General features: G+C 45.9%; 1 protein-coding gene across 2 annotated transcripts in view; it reads left to right on the top strand.

Annotated features, from left to right (window-relative positions):
• Window positions 1-24,879, top strand: part of SV2B (synaptic vesicle glycoprotein 2B) — a 135,148-nt gene that overhangs the window by 88,988 nt on the left and 21,281 nt on the right. For both annotated transcript variants that reach the window (XM_006110835.4, XM_006110836.4), the window contains exons 3-6: window positions 15,725-15,905; window positions 18,372-18,523; window positions 20,872-21,005; window positions 23,779-23,868. In XM_006110835.4, the coding sequence (XP_006110897.2) occupies window positions 15,725-15,905; window positions 18,372-18,523; window positions 20,872-21,005; window positions 23,779-23,868 (557 nt within the window). The remainder of the gene's footprint in view (window positions 1-15,724; window positions 15,906-18,371; window positions 18,524-20,871; window positions 21,006-23,778; window positions 23,869-24,879) is intronic.

Genomic DNA, 24,879 nt, shown 5'->3' with positions numbered 1-24,879 from the left:
CTGGTGCTCTACTTAGCAGCAAAAGATAGAGCTTTGTGCAGTGTGATGATTGTCTCCTCATTTGTAAACATGGCAGTAATTTTATCTGACATGAGACAAAATGAACAGCTTTTCGTTTAATAGCAAAGGAGTAATTTAGCTTCCTCTATTGAAGAGTTCAGTTTAGCAGCAAGACTAGGTGTGCATGTGTGTGGGTGGGGGGGAGAGAACCAGATGGTGCTATACATTTTAAATTGATAGACAAGACCTATGAGGGTGCTTTGAAAGACAATGAGCACAAACATCCAACCATTTTTTGTGCTGGCAGCACCTGGTGAAATACTCTCAATGCCATGTTGGAAGATTCTGTGGATTCATAAATCGACCTTTGCTTTGACTTTGCAGAAATCCTTAGGATTACAGAAGCCATGGATCACTCTTAGCCAGTTTAAATATTTTTCCCTGTCCTTTTGAACAGGAAAATCCCCATTTTTATTATTTTAGACGTGGTGACTCATTTTATCTGGCAGGGTGAGTCATTTTAAATGGTAGGCAAGTTATCTCCACTTCTATTTATTCAGCAAAGCAAATGCCACATGAACCAATAAGAATTTCCTTTCTGTATCATTTGAGTGCCATTTTCAAGGGCTTTGGGGTCCATAGATAAAGCAGGAACTGTCAGCAAAAACACATAGGAAATATTAGGAACTAGAAAAGCCCTCCTTTTACTGGTCTATTTTATTCACATCTTCTAGATGTTCAATGTACCCTGCCCCCCTCTACCAAAACTTCTGCAAAACCAAATCTACTCCGGGGGATGTTAGTCCTTTGCATGAAATAATTCTGCGTGAGTTCCCCATTTATACCTGTAAAGGGGTCCGCCCACTTGTGAATGCCCCTCTATGGCTGAGGAATGTTTGGTTAGATCCCTGCCTGGCTGTTTGTGGCAAAGGAAATGTCGGTATATGGCTTGGGACCAGGCTTTTTCTTGCCCCCTTTTTGTGGCTGCTGGTGGGAGGGGGCCCAGGCCCACCGACTCCTCTGGGTCCTGGCCCAGGGACCTTATAAGTAGCAGGTGCCTGCTACGAGTTTCCACTGTCTGCGACTTCCTTGGTTCCTGGGCTCCTTCCCCAGGATACTGCTCCACCTGGTCATCTCAGGAGGTGCGTCTACATATCAAAGTTATTTCGGAATAACAGCCATTATGTGAACATCTACACAGCAATTCTGTTATTTCAAAATAATTTCAAAATAGCGGATGGCTTACTCCGACTTCTGTAAACCTAATTCTATGAAGAATAACGCCTATTCTGAAATAGCTATTTCAAAATAAGGCATGTGTAGGAGCTCAACTACTGCTATTTTGAAATAGCCTCTCACCAGGGCCATTCTAAGTTATTCCTCCGGGGGTTCTAAATCAAGATAGCACATCTACATTAGGGAAGCCTGCCTCAGACTAATTTTGAGGCTTCTCTGCAAGTGTAGACACGCTATTTTGAAATAAGCTATTTGGGAATAACTATTCCAGAATAGTGATAGAAATGTAGCCGTGTTAGTCTGGTGTAGCTGAAACAAAATACAGGACTATGTAGCACTTTAAAGACTAACAAGATGGTTTATTAAGTGATGAGCTTTCGTGGGCCAGACCCACTGAGGAAGTGGATCTGGCCCACGAAAGCTCATCACCTAATAAACCATCTTGTTAGTCTTTAAAGTGCTACATAGTCCTGTACTTTATTCCAGAATAGCTAATTTTGAAATAACTGTGCAGTGTAGGCATAGCCAGGGTTCTGAAGCTGAGTTCTCAATAGACCCTGTCCAGGGGGCTATTAACTCTTCGGCTATGTCTACACTGGCCACAATTTCCGGAAAAGGGATGCAAATCAGGTAAGTCAGGATAGGGAAATCTGCGGGGGATTTAAATATCCCCCGCGGATTTAAATAAACATGTCCGCCGCTTTTTTTCCGGCTTGGGGAAAAGCCGGAAAAAAGCGTCTAGACTGGCCCGATCCTCCGGAATAAAGCCCTTTTCCGGAGGATCTCTTATTCCTACTTTGAAGTAGGAATATGAGATCCCCCGGAAAAGGGCTTTATTCCAGAGGATCGGGCCAGTCTAGACGCTTTTCCCCAAGCCGGAAAAAAAGCGGCGGACATGTTTATTTAAATCCGCGGGGGATATTTAAATCCCCCGCAGATTTCCCTATCCTACTTCAAAGTATCCCCCGCAGATTTCCCTATCCTACTTCAAAGTAGGAATAAGAGATCCTCCGGAAAAGGGCTTTATTCCGGAGGATCGCGCCAGTCTAGACGCTTTTTTCCGGCTTTTCCCCAAGCCAGAAAAAAAGCGGCAGACATGTTTATTTAAATCCGCGGGAGATATTTAAATCCCCCGCGGATTTCCCTATCCTGACTTACCTGATTTGCATCCCTTTTCCGGAAATTGTGGCCAGTGTAGACGTAGCCTTTTAGTCAGCTTGTGGCTAGTCTTCAGCCACTGGACCTGGGCCTCACCCAGGCCTAAAGTTCAGCTTGCACTCGGAGCTGTCCACGGTGCTGCTGTTCGCCTAGTCAGTACATACATCTGTCTGGATCCAACTCCTGTGAGGAACTGCAAGGCCCTAGCTCAGCAGTTCCTTTTATACTGGTCTGCTGGACCCTGATTGGCCACTGGTGAGGCAGCCATTCTATCCTGCTTGCAGGACCTCTCTTCTGCTCCTCTCGCTGGGTGATGTCTGGCAAAGCCTCCAGCCTCCTCTAGGGGGGCATTGGGGCTTAGTCCACACCATCACAATACCCCAGTTCTTAAGTTTTTAGATCACAGTTAACATTTTCATAAACTTCTAATTGACTGAAGAGCCTACAATATCCATTGGATTTCAATGAGACTTAGAAGCCAAAAATTTTACCTTATGTTTTTAATTTCTGAAACCACGGCAGTTTGCCTCTAACAGCTGTGTTTGACTATTCTGATAGCTAGTGAATTAGCCTGTCATAAGACGGGATTTTCAGGTCTCTCCTCCACGTCGGTCTTCTCTCCTGAGCCTCCAGTCTCTCGCTCCGTCTCTCTCTCTCTCTCTCTTCCTCCTATTGCCTCCCCCCTCTCTCTCTCAGTTCTCCTCCACCTCCTGCCGCTCTGTCTCTCTCTTTCTCTTCTCCTCTCCCTCCTGCCTCTCACTCGGGGGACTGTGGAGCCCAAACGGCTGTTTGGGCTCCATACTCCCCGTGCTGCATGGGGAGCGCGGAGCCCTAACGGCCGCTTGCGCCACTTGTTCCCACACAATGGCCCGGCTGAGCAGCGCAGAAGTAAGCCAAGTGCCACAGCAGGAGGCGAAGGGGGGTGGAGCGGTGACGTTCACGGCCAGGGGGCAGGGCCTCGAGCCACTGTCATACCACACGTCACCGCCCTGCCCCCCTTCACCTCCTGCCGTGGTGCTCAGCAGACTTCTGCGCCGTTCAGCTGGGCTGCCGCGTGGGAGCAAGCATCGCAAACTGCCATTTGGGCCCCGCACTCCGCATGCAGCATGGGCCACCCAGAGGGAACAGCCAGCATTTCAGCGTTACAGACTCACAGACACTGGGCTACTATATATATGATAGTAATAATAATGAATTAATAAGCACTTAGCATAGCATAATATTGTATCTGTCCTTTCTTATCCTTAGATTCATAGAGTTTAAGACCAGAAGGGACCATTGTGATAATCTAATCTGACCTTCTGAACAACACACATGCTGGAATTTCAAAGAAGGCCAAAAACATTTCTTAGTTTGGAAACTTTGACTATGGTACCTCAATTTTCCCCTCTTTTTCAAGGGGAACAAACCCCACACCTTTATATTTTTCTGTATCGCTATAGCTAGTTGAATTATTTATAATAAAGAGTTTATTCTTTGAATGTCACTTTTTTTACAATTATTTTCTGAGCAGATTGCATTTTTCTCACATGTATTCATTATTTTATATTAGTCACAGAATAATGGCTGCAAATAATGACTGTTCTCTAAATTGCTAGAGAGCTGTTACATTTAATATCCAACATCTGTGCTTCTTTGGTTAGTTTCGCTTGAACACTTAGGTTACACAGTATACTTCTGTTCCTGCCTGGATTAACATAACTTTTGGAATCAGGTTTCTGGTGTGAATTCATGTTTCCAAATTCAGAATTTTGTTTCTTGGGACTATACTTTATTTCTTAACACTTGCTATTTCACTGGACATTCCGGCCTGTAAATTTTTCCCTGGAATATTCTATGAAGACAAAAAGCAGGAAGAACACAGCAGTAGTAACTTAGTGTCAGAATCTAATCAAACTAATTTGTCAGGTTCTGCTAAGAATTTAGATTTCCAAGACCTAAGATCTATTTCCTTTTGAACATAATAGAACTGTTGCTGTGGGACTGTGCTCACAATATTTCAGAAAGGATTTAACATACAAACCATGTTATAAAGTAACAATATTTCCCTTTTTCATATGCTCTGAATTAGTATCTAATTTGCCTGTTTTGCTGTAGCGGTCCAGGATTTCAGTGATCAGCAGTCCCCAAATTCTTTTTGTGCGCAGGATGCTGAAGGATAGTCACATTATGCTATCATTCCCCAGGTTGGTTTCTTTGGCACACCTTCAGGACCTTTATTGAGATGGATCCTCATTCGCTCAGTCACCTAAGTTGCTGTGATTCCTTTGGATTCCGGATGCTCTGAACCTTTTTTGCATTTCCTTTAGTTTTGTATCTTTTACAAAACCTGGTCTATCCTCATCTAAATCAGGTGCTCTTTCTGTATCTGGGCTCCTGTGTTTTTCCCAGAAGGGAAATATGAAGCATATTTGGGGGGAAAATAGTAAATGATAAAAATGATTCATCACTGTCTGTCCAAGAAAATTGCTGTTTGTAAATTTTTTTCCTTTACTTGTTCTGGCACTTACCAGTGGAATGTCCTAGTGCAGCTGCCCAAATGAAGGTGTTCTGATGCTGACTGGGATGTGTCGTCTTCTCAAAAGGACCTGTCTGTCCACCCACCACAATAAATCAATCCCTTGATTTCATTTTAACCGTGGAGTGGGTTCTACTGTAGCTGATCACCATTGTCTCAGAAACAGGTGAAGTGCTTAGCCTCCAATAGTCATTGAAGTAATGGAGTCAGATCTTGATTGTGTGAAGGTTTTAGGAGGTAGCTTACCCATTGCCACATATTGACAAGACGTACGTCTGAAACTAAACAGAAGCAACTTCCGCTGAGTTATATTCAGCAACACTAATCAATAGCTCGAATGCACCTTACATAGAGCTCATCCAATACGTGAAACATCACAGAGAAATAGTCTTCAGGGCCACCTTTAGCTTGGGTTCCTGATCTCCGAATCAAAACAGTTCTTCATCTACAAAGCAATTCCAGGTGTTTTCCCAGGCTGTTTCTTCATGTTCAGCTGTGGCCTGTTTAAAATCACTGCAGCTTGGCAGCTTTGGGAGGGGGAAGACACAGTTAAACTCAGAACGCTACACCCTTTGCTTCAGTTCTTCCTGACACCAGCGAAGCAATCAACTAAAATCTCATCATTTATTTAAAATAATGCCATAGACCAAATTCTGCTCCAGCCCCGAATCAGGCAAAGAAATACCTGTATCAGATGTGTGCCCTTCTCTCCTCCCTGGAGCTGAAGTAGAAGCAATGGACAGCTGTGCAGTGGTGTTTGGAAACCAGGATTTGGCACATGGAGGCCTGACTACAAGCCTCCCCCGGTTTTGCCTCCACTGTAGCCTTCCTACTCCCTTAGATGGTTTCCTGAGGCACTAGAGTGAGGAACCTCAGTTCAGCCCTTGGGGAGCATGGGCTGCCAATAAGGAGTGCATACAAGATGCAGAAATTGTTGCAGACTACAAGTTTGCACCTGTAGCATCTTGGGGGTCACCAGCTGTGATGCACAAAGCACCTCAATATCTGCTTCTGCATCACACAGGCTAATACAAGATAAGCTCCTTTGTTCAATAAAATAAGGACATGAGTGCAGTGGGGCAAGACACTAGTGTCTTGACACCTTTGCAGAACCACGAATCTCCCTCAATATTATCCCTCCTCTAACAAAGCTCTGACATCCACCTGGTTTGCAGTAGCATTTGCTTCAGTTCGAATGACCAAGTCAGACATTTTATAACCCCTAGGAATTCCATAAAGTGTTGGGAGATTGAGGAAAAGAGCAGTTGCTCATTCATTCTGAGCCAGACAGCTGCTGCTAAAAACAAATGCCTCAGGGGGCCAGGCACCTGACTCAGTCAGAATATTCAGTTATTATAATAATGATAGATCATTGGCTACAAGAAAGGAGTCTCAGAGGTTAGGATGCTGCGACTGCCTCTTGAGCAGATTCCTATTTTTGTTTTGTTTTTAAGAAGCTTTGGATGAACAGATGCCAACCTGGATTTTCTCTGCAGAAAACAATTAACCCGGCCTGATCATTCATTTTTAATCTGGGTGCAGGCACCATGGGCTTAGTAGTGCTGCATGAACATCATTTATTCTGCTGGCAGGGCTTATCAGCATGATAGGTAACTGTGAGACGGCAGCCAACATGTCTTAGACTTGTTGCCACTTCCCTCTCCTGGGCAGAATCAGAACAGCCCCAATTTGTGGGATTAAAGCAGGACTACTCAACTTTGGAAGCCCCAGGGGCTACAATGATACTCACAGCACATCCTGAGGGGCGCATCTTAAGTGTGGTTGCATATACATGCAAATATATGCAAGTAGCTTCTTTCACACTAACGGGCATGGAGACAAAGATTAAGGCAAGACAACACAACACGCAGGCCCCATTTAAGTCAGTTCTGCTGATATTAATAAAATGCAATATTTACTCGATTTCCACCCATATGATAGCACTTTTAATGAGCAATGACAGTCCAGGAATTAACTAATTTAACTCCTAAAATGCATATCAACAGAAGACCATTATATTGACTCGCCATTCTGGAGCGTGTTCCTGGCGGAGGCCATGTTCAAAGATCCCACCCGTGGGCTGCATGTTGAGCCCTGCCTAAACCCAAATCGAATCATGAGCCACAAAGAAATGGGCCGCGGGCTGCATGTGGCTCATGGGCCACATGTTGAGTTGCCCTTGATTAGTGTGTCTCCCAGTGGCTAGTGTCAAAGTCTTAACTTGCATGGCAGCCCCTAGAGATTCTCCTTCATTATGATTTGGGGTATTGTATGTATTTCTAAGGTGTCTTCCACATCTCTGTTTTAATGAATGTGGTAGAGATCTGTGTTTATGGAAAGACAGAGGCCATGAGTTTCTATGCCACGTGTGTGTTACCTCCACATCTGTAGCCAAGATGGTTGAGGTAATATGTGTATCTTTATTGGACCAACTTCTGTGGTGAGAGAGTCAAGCTTTTGAGTTTACAGCTTTGGCATGGGCGGCTGGTAATGTAGGCAAGGGAAGGCATTGCCTTCCCAAAATTGCCTACATTTCCCAGACACCTGGGAGGGCTCCCCGGTAGTCCAGGAAGCCTGGGGCCATGCCATGTGGCAGCCTGGTGGCTCAGGAAGGCTGGGGCTATGCCATGTGGTAGCCTATCACCTGGGGAAAACTGGGGCTATGCGGCATGCCAGCCTGGTGGCTGAAGAAGGCTGGAGCCATGCTGCATAGCAGCCCATCTTCCCCACGCTTCGGGAAGGTTGGGGCCGCACCGTGTGGATCCACAGAGGCTGGGGAAGGCCTGGGCCAGGCTGTGTGGCAGCCCTCAGCTGGGGTTGGGCAGGGCTTGGCTGAGGAGTGGGGGGAAAGCTTATGAAGGAGCATGGTCTTGGAGAAGGGTGTAGCTTTGGGCAGAAGGGGCAGGTGTTTGGCTGCCTTTCCCAGCAGGGCCTTCAGCCACTCCCCATGTACTTTGGATCTGGGAAAGGTGCTAAGAGCGTCACAGCTACATATAAGATCCAACAGATTAGCATAAGTAGTTAGCACAGACACTAAGGAACCAGTCAAGGTGAAGTGGCCTGTTAGAATATGTGCTAACCTCGTAAGCTAAATTATCTTCTGGATCTTGTATTTAGCAATACCTCTCTTATACCTGAAGAAGAGTGCTATGTACCTTGAAAACTTGTCTCTCTCAGAAGTTGGTCTACTAAAAGATATTATCTCACAGCCCTTGTCTTCCTAATATCCTGGGACCGACATGAATATCGCAACTCTGCTTATATAAATACCTGTAGCCAAAACATTATTACCTGAGCTCTTGTTCACAGTATCCTGAGTTGGGCGTGGGTAGAAAATAAATGGTGAACTTGTATGTTTGTGTGCTGTCATGGAAATAGCATATTTAACAAACTGCTGCCAAAATACCATGCTCTGGCATATAGGCAATTAAACAAACTAGACAAGGATCCAACTCCCTTTTTTGCAACTTGGACCATGCACAAACATATACATTGCTTGTGTGGGGGTTATGAATGAAAAGTCAATTTGAATTCTGCATCCATTGAATAAACCTTTGAGAAAACTTTTTTTTTTTAAGAAATCATGCCCAAAAGCAAAGTCTGTCTAGTCTAGAAAGGGAGATTATAAAAATCCCTAATTCTACCTGTTTGCTTCCTCTCCCTGAGAGATTCAAAGTAGTAACAGTTTCTTTATAGCCTCTTCCTGATTATAACAGTTACACTCATCCAACCAGGGAACAGAAATAATATCTCATTCTTTGTCTAGCCAATCAATATGGATAGAATTTTGAATAGAAAATAGCAAATATGCTCTGGGAACTGGGTGTTATCAAGCCACAGAAACAAAAAGAACAGAAAAAATGTTGAGCAAATGCATACAGTGAACACCTGAAATGAAATTGTGATTATCTCATGGAAAGTCTGTGAACAGAGAAAGAAAACTAAATAATTCACTACCAGTTAATCCTGCAGCTCTAGTTAGGGGATGGCAGTGTTTTTAGTAGTATGTACTTTCCCAAGCTCTGATTACCATATGCCCAAAACAAAATAGGCTCATTTACAATCCACAAGAATATCTGAGTCGACTGTGCCATATGCTCCCCTTCCATCAAACCTCTGCCAAAGGGCTGAATGGCACCTGCAGTAATCAGTTTGTTAAGTCATTTATGTATTGCAAGAATGTTCATTATTGTTTGGTGGTCTCCCACTGACAAGTTTTTTTGCAGGAGGTTTTTGACATAATAAGGCCAGCTCCTGAGAAGCAGTGAAGACAGGATTTGGCTTGGGGGGAAGGCTGAACCTCTTAAGGGTTAGGATTTTTCTTTAGCTAAGCACCTGAAAGGACTCTTTTACTTGAACATCTTTGGTTTAAGACAGGACTGTAAATCATAGAAATGTTGGGCTGGAAGAGACCTCAAGAGGTCATCTAGTCCAGCTCCCTGCATTGAGGCAGGCTTAGGTAACCTAGACCTTCCTTGGGACAGGTGTTTGTCTAATCTGTTCTTAAAAACTCCAGTGATAGGGATTCCTTCCTCGGTGACCTATGCACATGCTCACCCATCCTTAGAGTTACAAACTGCTCCCTAATATCCAGCCTAACTCTCCCTTGCTGCAAACAATGCTGATTGCTTCTTATCCTACCCTTGTTGGACATCCTCTGTATGAGAACTTTTATACATTTGAAAATGGTTATGTCCTGCCTTAGCCTTCTTTTCTCTAGACTAAACATGCCTGATTCTTTCCGCCTTACTTCATGTTTCCCAAAACATCTTCTCATTTTTGTTGTACCCTCTAGACTCTCTCCAATGTGTTGACGTCCTTCTTAAAGTGAGGTGCTCAAAATGGGACACAGTAATACTGTGGCCTCACCAGTGGCCTCACTAGTGCCAAGTAGCATGGGACAGTTACTTCCGGTCTTTTCACATGCCACTCCTGTTAACACATCCCAGACAACAGAATCTCAGAGTATCAGCCCCCTGAATCATATATAGACACCTAAGCAGCAGTGAATGAGTTGTTGTTGGTGCTGAATATCTTCCTTTTTTTTGTTTGCAGCAGGCATTTGTGGGTGCTTGCTGCCCCTTGTTTGGTGTCTGACTTTGGGCCCCGGAATCACAGGGAATCAAGTCTTATGGTGGTCACATGTTTATCTTATGAGCATCTCAGTGCCAATCTGATTGCCCCTTATTCTTGGGGGGAGGGATAGCTCAGTGGTTTGAGCATTGCTCTGATAAACCCAGAGTTGTGAGCTCAATCCTTGAGAAGGCCACTTAAGAATCTAGAGCAAATCTGTCAGCAATGGTACTTGGTTCTGCCATGAGGGTAGGGGACTGGACTTGATGACCTCTCAAGGTCCCTTCCAGTTGTATGAGATAGGTATTATATTAAGGGTTAAGCTGGGTGGTTTCCCCTCTAGCTGTGTTGACAGTGACTGAGTGATAGTCATGCTGCATTACAATCAAAGGAGCTTGGTTTGCTTTGTCCTTTTAATACATTACTGGCTGGCGTAATATGGACAATTGTATAGCTAGAGAGCTTGAAAACTGCAAAATCAGGGTCTGTGTAAGCAGTACAGTTTGGACTGTTACTGCAGTGGCTCATCAAAGCACATCAGAGAGCTCTGGCAGCCAGGGGCAGCCCGTCCATATAGGCGAACTAGGCAGTCGCCTAGGGTGCTAAGTTAAATGCGGCAAAATGGGGCGCCAAATGGTGGCGTAATACACCGGTTGCATGATTCGCTTAGGGCGCCAGTTGCCGGCATCTAGTCCAGGGCCGCTCCTGATGGCAGCCCAGAAGAATACATGCTGGATATGAGGATGCTCATTGCTTGCTGAGTTACTGACAGTGGCCAGTTGGTATCCTCTGTTTTGGGGCTGTTATTTCTGTACTGGTTTGTTGGATTTTCTATCACCAGTTTGTCAGCAGCGGTGAGAGGCTGTTGTGTCAGTTCACCTCCATTCACGCGGCACTGGATTTCTCTGCCTCTCACTCCTTAGAGAAAATTAAAAGGAGGAAGATAAATTGTTCAGTAACTTTGCAGATCTATTTTTCCTATTTCACCGGAAATTGCCAATAAAACATACTATTTCTGATACTCCTAAAGTATTCTGTGACCTAGTAACTTGAAGATGACAACCCAGTGTATGTGTATGCTTTGTGTCCCATTCACTATCTATGAGCCACATAGCTGCCGATGCTTTCATGTTCATCATGGAGGTGCTGCCTGAAATCATACATTCACCATGCTTAGAGGTCCATCAGAACATATTTGATCACCAGATATTTCATTCTAGGGCCATTGGAGAAGCAGCACAGTTACACAGCAGCAAATGGACTACTTGAAGGGCCATACCCTTCACGGGTGTAAGTCAGTGGGATGACATTGATTGGAACGATACTGATTGATAGCAGATGCCCACTTGGTCCAACTACCAAGGCATGTCCACACCACCTCTGGGATGACTGAAGGAGACATCTGGCCTCTTCCATTGATTATGGGAATTAATATAAGGAATTTTCTAATAGAGAAAGTTAAAACAGGATCAGAAAGCTGGAAAACAGACCAAGCCATGACTTGTTGCATTCGCAGACTCTGTCCATTGGCTGCCTGCTGCTGGATTGCCTGATCACCAAATGTTCTCTCCTTTCAGCTAAACAAATCATTTCACTCTAGCTGATCAAATTTTCTAACCTCTCAGGCACCAATGGGTATTGTACATAATCAGATTTAAATGCTTAACATCTGATCCTGCTGTCCTTACATGGGCAAAATGCCTGCTGGCCTCAGTAGGCATTTTGCCAGCAAAAGGACTTCAGTGTGGTGCCCTTAATGTGGGTATTTTATTTCCTTGCTGAAACGACTGGATTTTAGAAAAAAAGAGGTAAGGGTGGGACGTGGATGTGTTAGTGGGACTCAGTCTGGAGTCCATATAAAAGGCCTAGCTCTGCTACTGGACCCTTTGTTGGTAGTCTCGGCAGATTGGCCAAGAGCTGAATGGATCATGGAGGACGAACTGTCCTTCTTTTCAGGTCAGGGTTGAGAGGCACCTGGTGCTTAAACTACAAGGAGCCTGCATGCTATTGCACAGGGTACTCGATTCAGGGGTGAATCAATTCTTTCTCCTCAACCCAACACCATCAGCCAGCACTAAAACATTCTTTCCAAAGAACCAGTGTTTGGAAGCTGACGTCAGACCAGTTCCAACGAGCAATAAGGCAAGCAGTTTTAACAGCCAGGATGATAAACCCTGGGAGGGAGCAGACAAGCTGCCGAGGGAGCTGCATCTCTTGAAGTCTTCAAACCACGCCTTTCTGGAAGCTATGCCTTAGTCAAGAACACCCCTGGGATCATGACAGTAGTAACTAGCTGAAATTCTCTAGTCGGTGTTAGGCAGGGGGTCAGACTAAAGCAGGGGTTCTCAAATTTCATTGCACTGTGATCCCCTTCTGACAACAAAATCTACGACGTGGCCCCAGGATGGGGACTGAAGCCTGAGCCCATACAAGCCCCAGTACCCCGGGTGCATGGGAGTGGGCAATTCCAAGCCTGGTGGGGGAAAACTAAAGCCTAAGAGTGTCTACCACAGGTGAAAGGGTGGGATCTGTACCCTGAGCCCTGCCACCCTGCGCTGAAGCCCTTGGGCTTTTTGCTTTGGCCCCAGGCAGTGACACTTGGGCTTTGAGCCCTGGCAGTGCTGCTGGGGCTTGAGCTTTGGCTTTGCCACTGGGCCTACGCAAGCCTGATGATAACCCTGGCAACCCCATTAAAACCTGGTCCCAAGGCATGTTGGGGTCTTGCCCCACAGTTTGAGAACTGCTGGACTAAATGGTCTAATGGGACCTGCTAGTCTTCAAAATCAATGTCTCAATGGATATAGCGCAGCAAGGAGGTGATAGACTCAAAGGGTCACTCAGAAGGAATATGTTACCTGTGAAGAGATTTTCCATTCTTTCAGCTGTCCCTCTGTCCCCTCATGGTGGCATCAAGTATCACCAACAGCCTCCCAGCACCCCTCCCTGTGCTTCCCCCATCCTGCACTGAGAGAGGTTAGCAGAGAGAAGACATCAGACTCCCGTTCTGCAGTTAGTGGCACACCGCGGAGACACGTGCCTCCTAAGCTGCTTATGCCTGGCTCTGACTGACGTGCGCTAGGGAAGAGATGGCTGCGGCCTGGCCCAGTGTGACCACCTGTGAGCTAAAAATCTGTCCTGAAGCTGAGCGCATCAGGTGCTTATTGTTATTGAGGAAAAGAATAATGCTCAGTCCTAACAGCAGCCCAGGGAGGCAGGCTTCATGACTGCTATTGTGCTGAGGCAGGGAGCGATGAACCCAAGGGCACTCAGCGCACTGGTGACAGAAGCTGGAGGAGAATTCAGGCATTCCTGGATTCCAGCTGCAGGCTTAGTCCACTGAGCCATACTGACTCATACAGTCAGGGAGGGTATGTCTACACTACCCTCCTAGTTCGAACTAGGAGGGTAATGTAGGCATACCGCACTTGCAAATGAAGCCCGGGATTTGAATTTCCCGGGCTTCATTTGCATAAGCCGGGCGCCGCCATTTTTAAATCTCGTAGAACGAGGTGTACCGGTAGTTTGGAATAGGAATCCTAGTCCGAACTACCTAGTTGGAGCCCCGTGTAGCCGCGCTGCACGGGGTTCGAACCAGCGGGGTTTTAAAAATGGCGGCTCCCCGCTTATGCAAATGAAGCCCGGGAAATTCAAATCCCGGGCTTCATTTGCAAGTGCGGTATGCATACATTACCCCCCTAGTTCGAACTAGCGGGGTAGTGTAGACATACCCTGGGTTCCAACCTTTTGTATACTGCGGACCAGAAAATCCATTCACAAACTTTTGGCGGACTGGTAACATTTTATTTGCATATTTGATATTCACTCTGGTAATTAATGTTAAGAGGTCACGTGTTATTTTACATCGCATCTGTACACACACAGTACATGTCTTAACGGATCAGAGTTTGCAGATACCTACAACACTAAAAAAAATTCACCGAAAGAATTCCCCTCTGGCTGCTGGGCGAGGCAGCCTCTCCCCCAGGGGCGACTGGTGCCTGCAGAGGGAGGGGCGCAGGGAGGGGCACCCTCAGGGGCAGGGTGTATGTGGGGCACCCTATTTAGCAACTGAAACTTTGTCAGGGGCATAGGAGCTGGTGCCCCAAGTGCTACCACCGGTCACCTCCACCCTCTCCCCCTTCAACCCGATGGGGTGGAAGAGCTGCCATTGTGTCTCCTTTTGTACAGCCCTTGCCCTGTGTCTCTCCCTTCCCTGGCCAGTCTCCCCCACTGTCCCCTCCCTGCGTCCCCCTCTTTCCCTCCCTGTGACCCCCCTCAGAGTTTCCCTCCATTACACCCCTGCTCCTATCCATCCCATAAGTCTCCCCTGAATCCCCCTCAACTTCCCTTCAGCACCTCCTGCATCCTTCACCTGCCCCTGCCTCACACATTCCTGTTTCCCCTTAACCCCGTTATCTGCCCCCACCCCTCTTCAGATACCCTCCCAACCCCCTGTCTCCCACATGTTGGAAGCTGGCAGCAGCTTCCCTGGGGCCCGGGCAGGGATCACAGTCAGCTCTGCTGGGAGCAGCCTGGGGCCAAACCCTCCCCCTGCAGCCCTGGGGTACCAGGGGCACCACTCTGGTAGGGAGGGGGGTCTCTCTTATCTGCCCCCCAAGCGCTGCCCACTCTGGGGCAAGGGCTGGGCTAGGCAGGGGCTGGGCAGGCTGGGGGTGCTGCCCTGGGAGAGGCTCCTGGGGAGCAGTGGGTCTGGCCCTGCTGGAGATTCCCTCTCCCAGTTGCATGGGACTCGGGGATCTGGCCCGGAGCCTGGCCCCAGAGCCACTGCAAGCAGCAGCTGTAAGTCGCTTCCTTCTGCCAGGCCTGAGCCAGCGCAAGGTCCTAGGGATATGCTGGGTCCTAGCAAGCAAACCCACTGCACTGCAGCCCCTGCCCCTGGGGGCCCTCCCTCCCCCGGGCATTGGCACAGTCCCCTGCATCAAGGCAGCCTCATGCAGAGAAGCCAACGCAATGCTGGGTGCTGGGAGAAGAGACAATCCCAGGGAGAGGAGAAGGGGGGTTTCTGGGCAGACTGGGCCTTGCTCCAGAGTCCTGCCAAGCCAATCATCAAGGCCTGGCAGCGTTCTGTGGCCCGGCAGCCAGTGGTTCATGGACTGGTGGTTGGGAATCACTGCCCCAGAGAGCTCGGCTCCTGGAAATATTAAACAGCCACTAGCCTGAGGTGGTTACATTTGAGAGCTGGGCTTGCCCTGTTTGTAAAGTATTATTATTCAGAAGGATCATTTGTATCCTAAGAGACCACACTAGGTGCCAGAAACTTTCCAAACCCATATGATTGCCAGTGCCTCCAGATTCATAGGGGTTTGAAAGTCCAAGGGTTGCAAAAGCAACATAATTTGATTCCTTCTGAAGTTGTCTGAGGTGCCATTTTGGATGTCAGCATAAGGTGCTCTCCACCTGCAAGCTAATGACTGACTTTACAGTGGTTCTCAGATGAAAGAGCCCCACATTAGAACTTGGTGGAGCAACTTTCTCCAGTCTGGTATCTGGCAAAGGGTGATGTTACACTCAAGTAGAAAGTGAATGTGTCAGATGCTGACAGGCATTCAGGCTGGTGAAGGGTTTCAATATTCTCTAATAGGGACCCTTCATGGGTGGCTGGTTGGGATGTGTGAGGAAGTGTTTTAATATTGGAGATGTGTGAAATACTGACCTAATTTGCCTTGTACTTCACATGTGAGAGGATGTCACTCAATTTCCTCTTTTTCTTTCCTCTAGGGCTCATAGTCTACCTGGGAATGATGGTGGGAGCTGTTTTTTGGGGTGGCCTGGCAGATAAACTGGGAAGGAAGAAATGCCTCATCATATCACTCACAATCAATGCTGCCTTTGCATTCCTCTCCTCTTTCGTCCAGGGATATGGATTCTTCCTCTTCTGCCGCCTTATCTCCGGCCTCGGGTGGGTAACTGTCTCTTTAATCCCTTAGACTCAGATTTAAGATGGGCAAACTCTTTGTGCTAGAGGCTGCACCGCGATTTGTGATTGCCAGCTGAAGAAATGGAAGGACCAACTGGACAGGTTCTATACAGCATATGTGTGTTATAAATGACATGTTCATGTCTCCCTAGAAGGATCTGGAGTCAGCCAGGGAGAAGACACTGGACAGGGGAATTATATAATTTACAGTTTTCCTTAAACAAAACAATTTAATGTTCAGAAAATTGGTAGATAGCCATGAAGTCTGAGGTCTTTAGCCTCAAAACAGGTGCATGAAAGGAAGCAACAGGATCTGTTCACACTTCAGGATAAGCTTGAGTGGGATGGATTACTACTAAGAGAACTCAGTCACAGAAATCTCAGTCTCCCTGCTGAAACTGAACAAGGGCGCTGACTGAGGACAACTGCAATGTAGACTCTTGTCTATTAGGTAACAGTTCTAAGACCTCCACCCATTTCACATGGGTATGGAACTGCATTATGTTGGTAGCTGCTCTGCATTTAGCCAATTGTATCTATGTATAATCTTATGCTTTTTCAGTAACTAAATATAAAGGTTAAGAGACAGAGAGATGCTAGTTTGCGTTTCAAAGCCACTGACCTGCTCTGAATTTGAATAGGTGATTTAGCAATGAAAGTAGCTGTAGCTCTCCCAAGCCATATAGTCTCCCACATTGCAGCTACAATAATATGGTTTGGCTTGTACAAAGCATCAGGAAGACGCTTCAGGCAAAGGCTGAATGCTAGAGCTCCTCCTTCTTTATAAGTTTTCATGTTATTAATAAGAAAAGAAAAGAGGGTCCATACCCACTCACTTATAGTCATTTGGAACTTGGTCTTTTGTTCAGGAGAGAGAACTTTATCAAACCTTTGACAAGATGCTGCAAATGTCAGTTCCCTTACACCAAAGGCACATCTTCACTCACCGCACCAGAGTTTGACACATTGAGGGCAATTTTCAGAAAGAACTGAACACTGAATTTGTGAAACTCGGTGGCTGTGTCTAGACTGGCAAGTTTTTCCAGAAAATCATCTGCTTTTCCGGAAAAACTTGCCAGCTGTCTACACTGGCCGCTTGAATTTCCGGAAAAGCACTGATGATCTCATGTAAAATCATCAGTGCTTTTCCAGAAAAACTATGCTGCTCCCATTCGGGCAAAAGTCTTTTTCCGAAAGACTTTTGCGCAAAAGGACCAGTGTAGACAGCATAGTACTGTTTTCCGCAAAAAAGCCCCGATCGTGAAAAAGGCGATCAGGGCTTTTTTGCAGAAAACCGCGTCTAAATTGGCCATGGACGCTTTTCCACAAAAAGTGCTTTTGCGGAAAAGCATCCTGCCAATCTAGACGCGCTTTTCCGAAAATGCTTTTAACGGAAAACTTTTCCATTAAAAGCATTTTCGGAAATTCATGCCAGTGTAGACGTAGCCAGCCTGATTGGACATCTCCAAATGGAGGTGCCCCTAATTATTTTGAAAACATTGGCCCATTTTAAAATGGTTAATTCCACAATGTTTTGTGGAACTTCAGAACCCTTTCAAAAAGTTCTCAACATACCAGTGCTAACTAGCACTTTCTATCCCTGAGTTGTGAGGCTGCTGAGCTACTATGTTGAGGTGGCACAGGAAATGGGGAAGAAGAATAGCAGCATGGATAGACTGTATCAAACCTGGCTTGAGTCACTAGCAACCAAAGGCTATTATTGCATGGTGGCTTGCTGCCCCGGTGAAATGGGTTTGCACTCTCGTGTGCAGTTCTCCAGTTTCTTCGGGCACTAATGTTCACAACACAAAAGCTCTGCTGAGCACATATATGTCCCCCCCCCCCCCCCAGGCCAGGTTAATTCCCTTTGTTAAAAATTGAAAGTAAAACCAGCTTTCTGCTTGTGACAAGCTTCCTGTCTGTTCAAGAACAACCTTGTATGGGGAGTTTGATATTCTTCTCTTATGGCTCCTTGAGGTAGAGAGTCCATGAGAATCACTTAAGAATTCCAATGAGTTCCTGAAAGAAAAGCTATCCTCCTGCTGCATGGCTATAAGGGTGCGTCTACACTGCACCGTAGCTTGAAATAAGATCTGCAATTTGAGCTACACATATTGCATAGCTTATTTTGACTGTATTTCGAAATAGCTTATTTCAAAATTTGAAAGCGCTATTCTGAAACGTCTCTTAATCCTGGTGGAATGAGGTTTACAGGGACGCCGGAATAGTGAGCCTGTTATATTACAAAATAACGGGCTTGCTGTGAAGATGCAGAATAGCTATTTCGGGATACTCCAGTATTCCGAAATAGCATTGCAGTGTAGATTAGCCTGAGTCGAGGGACCTTTACTGTATATGAATGTAAACCTACGAGGCTCCTGATGTACTTCTGACACCTGTTTGGCAAAGTCTTTTTTATTCTTCCCATGTGGTGTTTTCTCTCCTCAGCATTGGGGGATCCCTCCCCATCGTCTTTGCTTATTTCTCTGAATTCCTATCTCGTGAGAAGAGAGGGGAGCACCTAAGCTGGCTGTGCATGTTCTGGATGATTGGTGGCATTTATGCCTCAGCAATGGCTTGGAGCATCATTCCACACTATGGTAATTGCTTTGTGCTTTTATCCAGTTATAGCATTGTAGACACTATTGAGAGTAGGGCCCTGTACATACTGATGACAGAAACTGATTGATACTTGGGCAGGATGATGGATGATGTCTCCTTAGTGATAAAAGCCTCAAATATTTACACCGGAGCTTGTAAGTGTTGGCCTTTCTTCATGAACAACCAAACCCAGCACCCCAAATCTGCACATCTCCACATTTCAGGATAGTTTGGCTCAGCTAACTTCATGGCTTATATCTTTTGTATTTGCATCTGCATCTGTAAAAGTGATCTGTGGATATCCACGGATACAAAGTAGATAGTCATAGATTTGCAGAGTTCCAGATCCAAAATTGGTGTCTGCATCTGCATCCATAATTGCAAAAATGAGCCACGGATATCCACATCTGTGGATGCAGATACCCTGTGACTATAAAGCAGATATCTGCAGATTTGCAGGACTCTCCTTGTGGCCATGTGGTCTGCAAAACTGAGCTAAGCAGTTATCAATAAAATGTAATTCTGCTGAATGCTAATATCAGAAGTGGGGGCTAAGCATCACAGTTTTGAGGTCAGCTCATACCACCTTATCTTAGCGGGACACCAGTATATCTGGGGTAATTTTTTTGTGAATTTGTCTCCCTAAAACATAAATTTGCTGGGATCACATCTGATTTCTACTGATTTGTTAGTTAATTTGGTTCCACTCTGTTAGTGTCGAATATGGCAGAGAGAAAGGACTTTGAAATGTATGTTATTGCTATGAGGAACAAAGCCCTGCATGCCACGTGGTTTTCTGGGTAATTCATTTGCATCACCTAGGAAAGCATCAGACTGTCAGTATCTATTGAGAAAGATTAATTCCCCTAGTATACAGTATCGCCAGCTGTTGGCAAAATCCTGTTTCAGAAAAGTAGGGCAGTCCAAAAAGATCATCAACAGACACTCCTATCTATCTATCTATCTATCTATCTATCTATCTATCTATCTATCTATCTATCTATCTATCTATCTATCTATCTATCTATCTATCTATCTATCTATCTTCCTTCTAAAATTGTCCTCAGTATTTAGAAAGCTTCAGGTTTTGGCCAGAAACAGACAATCCTGACTGTTGGAACAGATATATAATCTAGAGCTCAGTAGTGTCAGCCTAAAGCACATGCAATATTTGTTATATATATATATATATATATATATATATATATATATATATATATATATATATATATATATATATATATATATATATATATATAAATCCAAGCCCTTAAAGGGTAATATTTAAATTTTGCAATGGACTCTCAGTATTGTGTATATCACTTTTTGGAGCATCTGAGCCCCTGCTGTATTTTTTTTCCATTTCAGTATCCCTTTGTTCCATATTGTTTGGAATTCAATTGTATGTGTTTAGCACTGAGATTGATACAGTTATCATTGCTGCAAAAGCTGTAACTTGTTTATTTCAATATTGTGAGAGTCTAAGAGTGTATGTTATAAAGAAACATTTGAAATAAACATCCTCCCTGAGATCTGACTGGGAAGGCAAACAGAGAAAAAGAATTTTGATTCAAGATTTTTTTTGGTCTTTGTTTAAAGTGTGCTTGATCACACCCCCCACAACCTGAAACTGTCATTTGAGTCTTTAAGCATCTGCTCTCAAGACATCCTCATGCCTCTTAATCAGTGATGCATGGGCTGGGCAGAGCATGAGGGAGAGCCCAGAGTGAGCTGTCACCTAAATGCAGTATGAAAAGCTAGGCTCTCCAGTTTGAACCCCAGCTCGACACTGATTTTGTATGTTTTGCAGAAACCATTGTGTTTCTCTGCCTCCAACCTTCCTCCTTGGTAAAGTGGGGACAAACTCTTCCTTTCCGTATATATTGTCAGGCTCTCTCACTAGTACTCTGAAAAGAAGTATGTATTAGAAATTCTCTGTAATGTTATGTAAGGAGGCCAGGGAAACATGATAAAGTATATCAGTGGATCCCATGTGACCCTTGCTAGGTTCTCTCTCTCTAGATGCACAGTGCCCTTGGTTTTATTGCATAGCTCACTTCAAGCTGTATTTCTAAACTTAAAGGAAGATTTTTTAAAAAAAGAGAGAAACTTAATCATCACCCATTCCATTGTCTGTGCTGAGCAGCAAACCCATAGGCAGTTATCCATCTGGTTGTCAGATGGAATCCACAAAGGAATTCATTAGCAGGCCTAATAAATCTTTCATCAGATGGGAATCTGTCAGCCTATCACCATCTTGCACAGAGCACATACAGTCCAGTTGGTATCTGAGTGAGAAAGCTGACTCGGTGGACGGAATTTTCATTCTGGCTTTTGTTGTTCATAGGCTGGGGTTTCAGCATGGGAACCAAGTACCACTTCCACAGCTGGAGGGTATTTGTAGTCGTCTGTGCCCTGCCCTGTATCGCTTCACTGGTGGCACTTAAATTCATGCCGGAAAGTCCACGTTTTTTGCTGGAGGTAAGATGACGCTTCTGACAACCGTACTCCAATATCAGTTCATGAAGGAGACCTGGTCTTCGTGTGCTTCTGGCTGTCCCTTCACTGCCCTCTCCCCAGGCCCTCTTATTGCACACCCAGATGTCGGCTTGCCAGTCTCTTTTACAACTTAGAGACTCTCTATATGCAGGTACTAATCTCACACATCTATCATATCACTTTTTAATGCTGACATCCACATCGAGCAACAAGCAAAATGTAGATGCTTGGGATACATCAATCCATGAAAGGCTTTCTGTATGTGATTCAAACACAGGCATGTACTCTTTGGGAATGTAAGTAGTAGATCTACACTGGAAGGAGAGTGAAAGGCAAGAAAAGGAGCTGGATAAAATATGTGGGGAGTTGGCTCTTAGACCCAGCAGGGGGAAGTCCCCCACTTACATAGCTAAAAGGACAGTATATAATTATTTATTGTTATTTCCTTGCACGTATTCCACATAGCACATTTCACTTGAAGTTGACATACATGGATTAAACCTCACACCTCCTGCCCCTCTCAGGGTATGTCTACACTACAAAGTTAATTCGAACTAACAGATGTTAGTTCGAATTAACTTTCATAGGCGCTACACACGTGAACCGCTAGTTCGAACTTAATTTGAACTAGCGGAGTGCTTAATTCGAACTAGGTAAACCTCATTCTACGAGGACTAACACCTAGTTCGAATTAACTAGTTCGAATTAAGGGCTGTGTAGCCACTTAATTCGAATTAGTGGGAGGCTAGCCCTCCCCAGCTTTCCCTGGTGGCCACTCTGGGCACCACCAGGGAAACTCTTCTGCCCCCCTCCCGGCCCCGGAGCCCTTAAAGGGGCACGGGCTGGCTACGGTGCCTGTGCCAGGTGCAAGCCTGCCAGCACCCAGCCAGCAGACCCTGTACCTGGCACGGCTCGAGCCAGCCACCCACTGCCACCCAGCCCTCTGCCTCTTCCCGGGACAAGGCTGGCGGCTCCCGAGAGCATGCCCAGGTCCGCAAGAGGCGGGCGCCTGCCTGGTCTAGTGCAGACATCGTGGACCTCGTCCCCGACCTCCGCACTAGGCACAGGAAAGTGGCCGTCTAGGGCAGGAGAGCTGCCAGCCTGGCCACCCAGGAGCAGGTTTGCATGAAAATCAAGGAGGTCCACTGAGACCCCCGACCCTGAGCCCTGAGCTTAGAACGTACTGGGTCAGACCAAAGGTCCATCTAGCCCAGTAGCCTGTCTGTCAACAGCGGCCAACAGTGGTACCCTGGAGGGGATGGACCGAAGACAATGACCAAGCCATTTGTCTCGTGCCATCCATCTCCAGCCTTCCACAAACAGAGGCCAGGGACACCATTTCTACCCCCTGGCTAATAGCACTCCATGGACCCAACCTCCATGACTTTATCTCACTTCTCTTTAAACTCTGTTATAGTTCTAGCTTCACAGCCTCCTGCAGCAAGAAGAACTTTCTGTTGTTAGTTTGAAACCTGCTACCCATTCATTTCATTTGGTGTCCTTTAGTCCTTATATTATGGGAACTAATGAAGAACTTTTCTTTATGCACCCTCTCCACACCACTCCTGCTTTTATAGACCTCTATCATATCCCCCCTCAGTCTCCTCTTTTCTAAGCTGAAAAGCCCCAGTCTCTTTAGCCTCTCTTCATATGGGACCTGTTCCAAACCCCTGATCATTTTAGTTGCCCTCCCCTCTCCCACCCTCTCTCTTCCCCTCTCCCACCTCCTTTTCCCAGTCTCCCCGAGTTTTGTTCAATAAAGAGAGTTTCTATTTTTGAACACAAGTGTCCTTTATTTTGTACATCAGGAAGGGGGGCTAGGGAGGGGTAAGTGGAAGGAGGTGAGGGAGGAATGGGGTACGAGCCCCCGATGGGGAGGACTGGGCTGGCTCTGCGGGCTCCTCGGGGTGGAAGCTCTCCTGAAGCCCCTTGATTGACCCCCCCTCCAGATGGCAGCCTGCGGCAAGTGCAACCGGGCAGATGGCCGAGTGCTGTGATGTGCCGAGTGTGGGCACTCAGGGCACTCCAAGCCAGGACTGCTTTGCAAGCGGGGAACCCTGAGAACTGTCTGTCCGGGGTGGGGGTTGGGTCCCTTTAAGCACAGCCCTCGGCTAGCCTGAGGCAGCAGCTCCATGCTCTAAGTCCTAATCTGATGCCCTGCCGGCACTGCTTCCGGCCATCTTTAACCTCGGTTCAGGGTCCACTCAGTGTGGACATGCTAATTCGCTATTGCAAAACGCTAATTCGAACTATTTTTTAAGTCTAGATGCGCTAATTCGAATTAGCTTAACAGGGCACATTCCTAAGTTAGTTCGAATTAGTGCTGTAGTGTAGACATACCCTCAGAGAGGTATTACTTATCCCCATTGTATAGATGGAAAAATCGAGGCACATCAACTTGCTGAAGGTTACACAGTAAGCATTAGCAGAGGCGGGAGGAGAACCCTGTCTCCTGATACGTCCTATGCTCAGCCTGGAGACAACACTTTGCCTCACTCCCTTCTTCTAAATAATCATTACAGAGCGCTTCCTTTTCTTCTGCCACAAAACTGTGGCATTGTCCACAAAGATAAACCTTGATGGATTGGCCTTCTGCCCTCTGCTTTTCCCTCCTCAATACACAATGCAGAACGGCCCTGCTCCATTGCACCTGGGCCCCCAGAGCTGGATTTCCTGTGTCATTTTTAAAACCACATGACTGGAGACCATGGTATTTAATGGCTGACTTGAGATGGTCTTCCCTTGGTGTATCCAGATAGGTAAACATGATGAAGCCTGGATGATTCTCAAGCAAGTTCATGATACCAACATGAGGGCCAAAGGGGAGCCGGAGAGGGTGTTTACGGTGAGTATGGTTTCCTTCTGGAAAGCAGTTAGTTACACTGAGGTAAAGGGGTCACTGGTAGGTGGGAATCTTTATAGGCCAGCTCCTGGTTTGGAATCTCCTTTGAAGGGCACCAGACCTCCCTTATTTTTCCCCTGAAGCTTCCAGCTGCTCACACACTCAGAACCTTCCTTACCCATATACAGAATATGCAGCTACATAGGGCACTCAAAAATTTGGGGCAACACTGGGTCTTAATGTCCACCCACCAGCCTCTTCATATCCCTGTTCTGTGGCTCTGCTTCCTCCAGAGAGGATCTAGTTAATTAAAAGTGAAAAAAACCTTCCAGACCCCCATGAAAGAGATAATCAAGTGGTAGTGAAGCCATTTAACAGGCATTTTCCAATCCCTGTCAGTTTCTGAATTTACTGCATTAGTCTACAGGATCTTCTTTAGTTTAAAAATTGTTTTAAAACTATTTCATTAGTGTGTTGCTAAAGATTATAAAATCATATCTCTAAAAAATCATCATCTCCTCCAGCTGCTACAAGGCACGGGGGCACCAGTTTAATAGTACTGCATGTGTACAGTCCCTTAAATCCTAAGGACAGCCTTGTATGTGACCTCCAGGAGCCAGGAGAGAGAATGAGAAAAGATAAGGATTGCACACTGAGGCCTTGTCTACACTAAATGGAATATCTGCTGCCACAATCAAACTTCCAGAGATTGATTTAGTGAGTCTAGTTAGGACTCGCTAAATCAAACTCAGAGAGAGCCCCCTCTCCTGCTTTTGCAAGGAGTAAGGGAAGCTGACAGGAGCATTTGCTCCTGTCAGACTCCTGCTGTGGGGATGCCGCCAAGCTCGGCTTCAGGTAAACCGACTCCAGCTACGTATGAACAGTACAGCCAAGCTGCTGGGTTTAGTGTAGACCTGGCCTAAGGTCATACACCAGCCTTGTTTTTCAGTGATCAATCCCATGAAAGTTGGCTGGAGTTATATATGAATGGGGATAAAGCACAGTGGATAGCTC

The sequence above is a fragment of the Pelodiscus sinensis genome, chromosome 14 (assembly GCF_049634645.1).
Source record: "Pelodiscus sinensis isolate JC-2024 chromosome 14, ASM4963464v1, whole genome shotgun sequence".
Classification (NCBI taxonomy): Eukaryota; Metazoa; Chordata; order Testudines; family Trionychidae; genus Pelodiscus; species Pelodiscus sinensis.
This window is presented reverse-complemented; position numbering and strand designations above follow the sequence as displayed.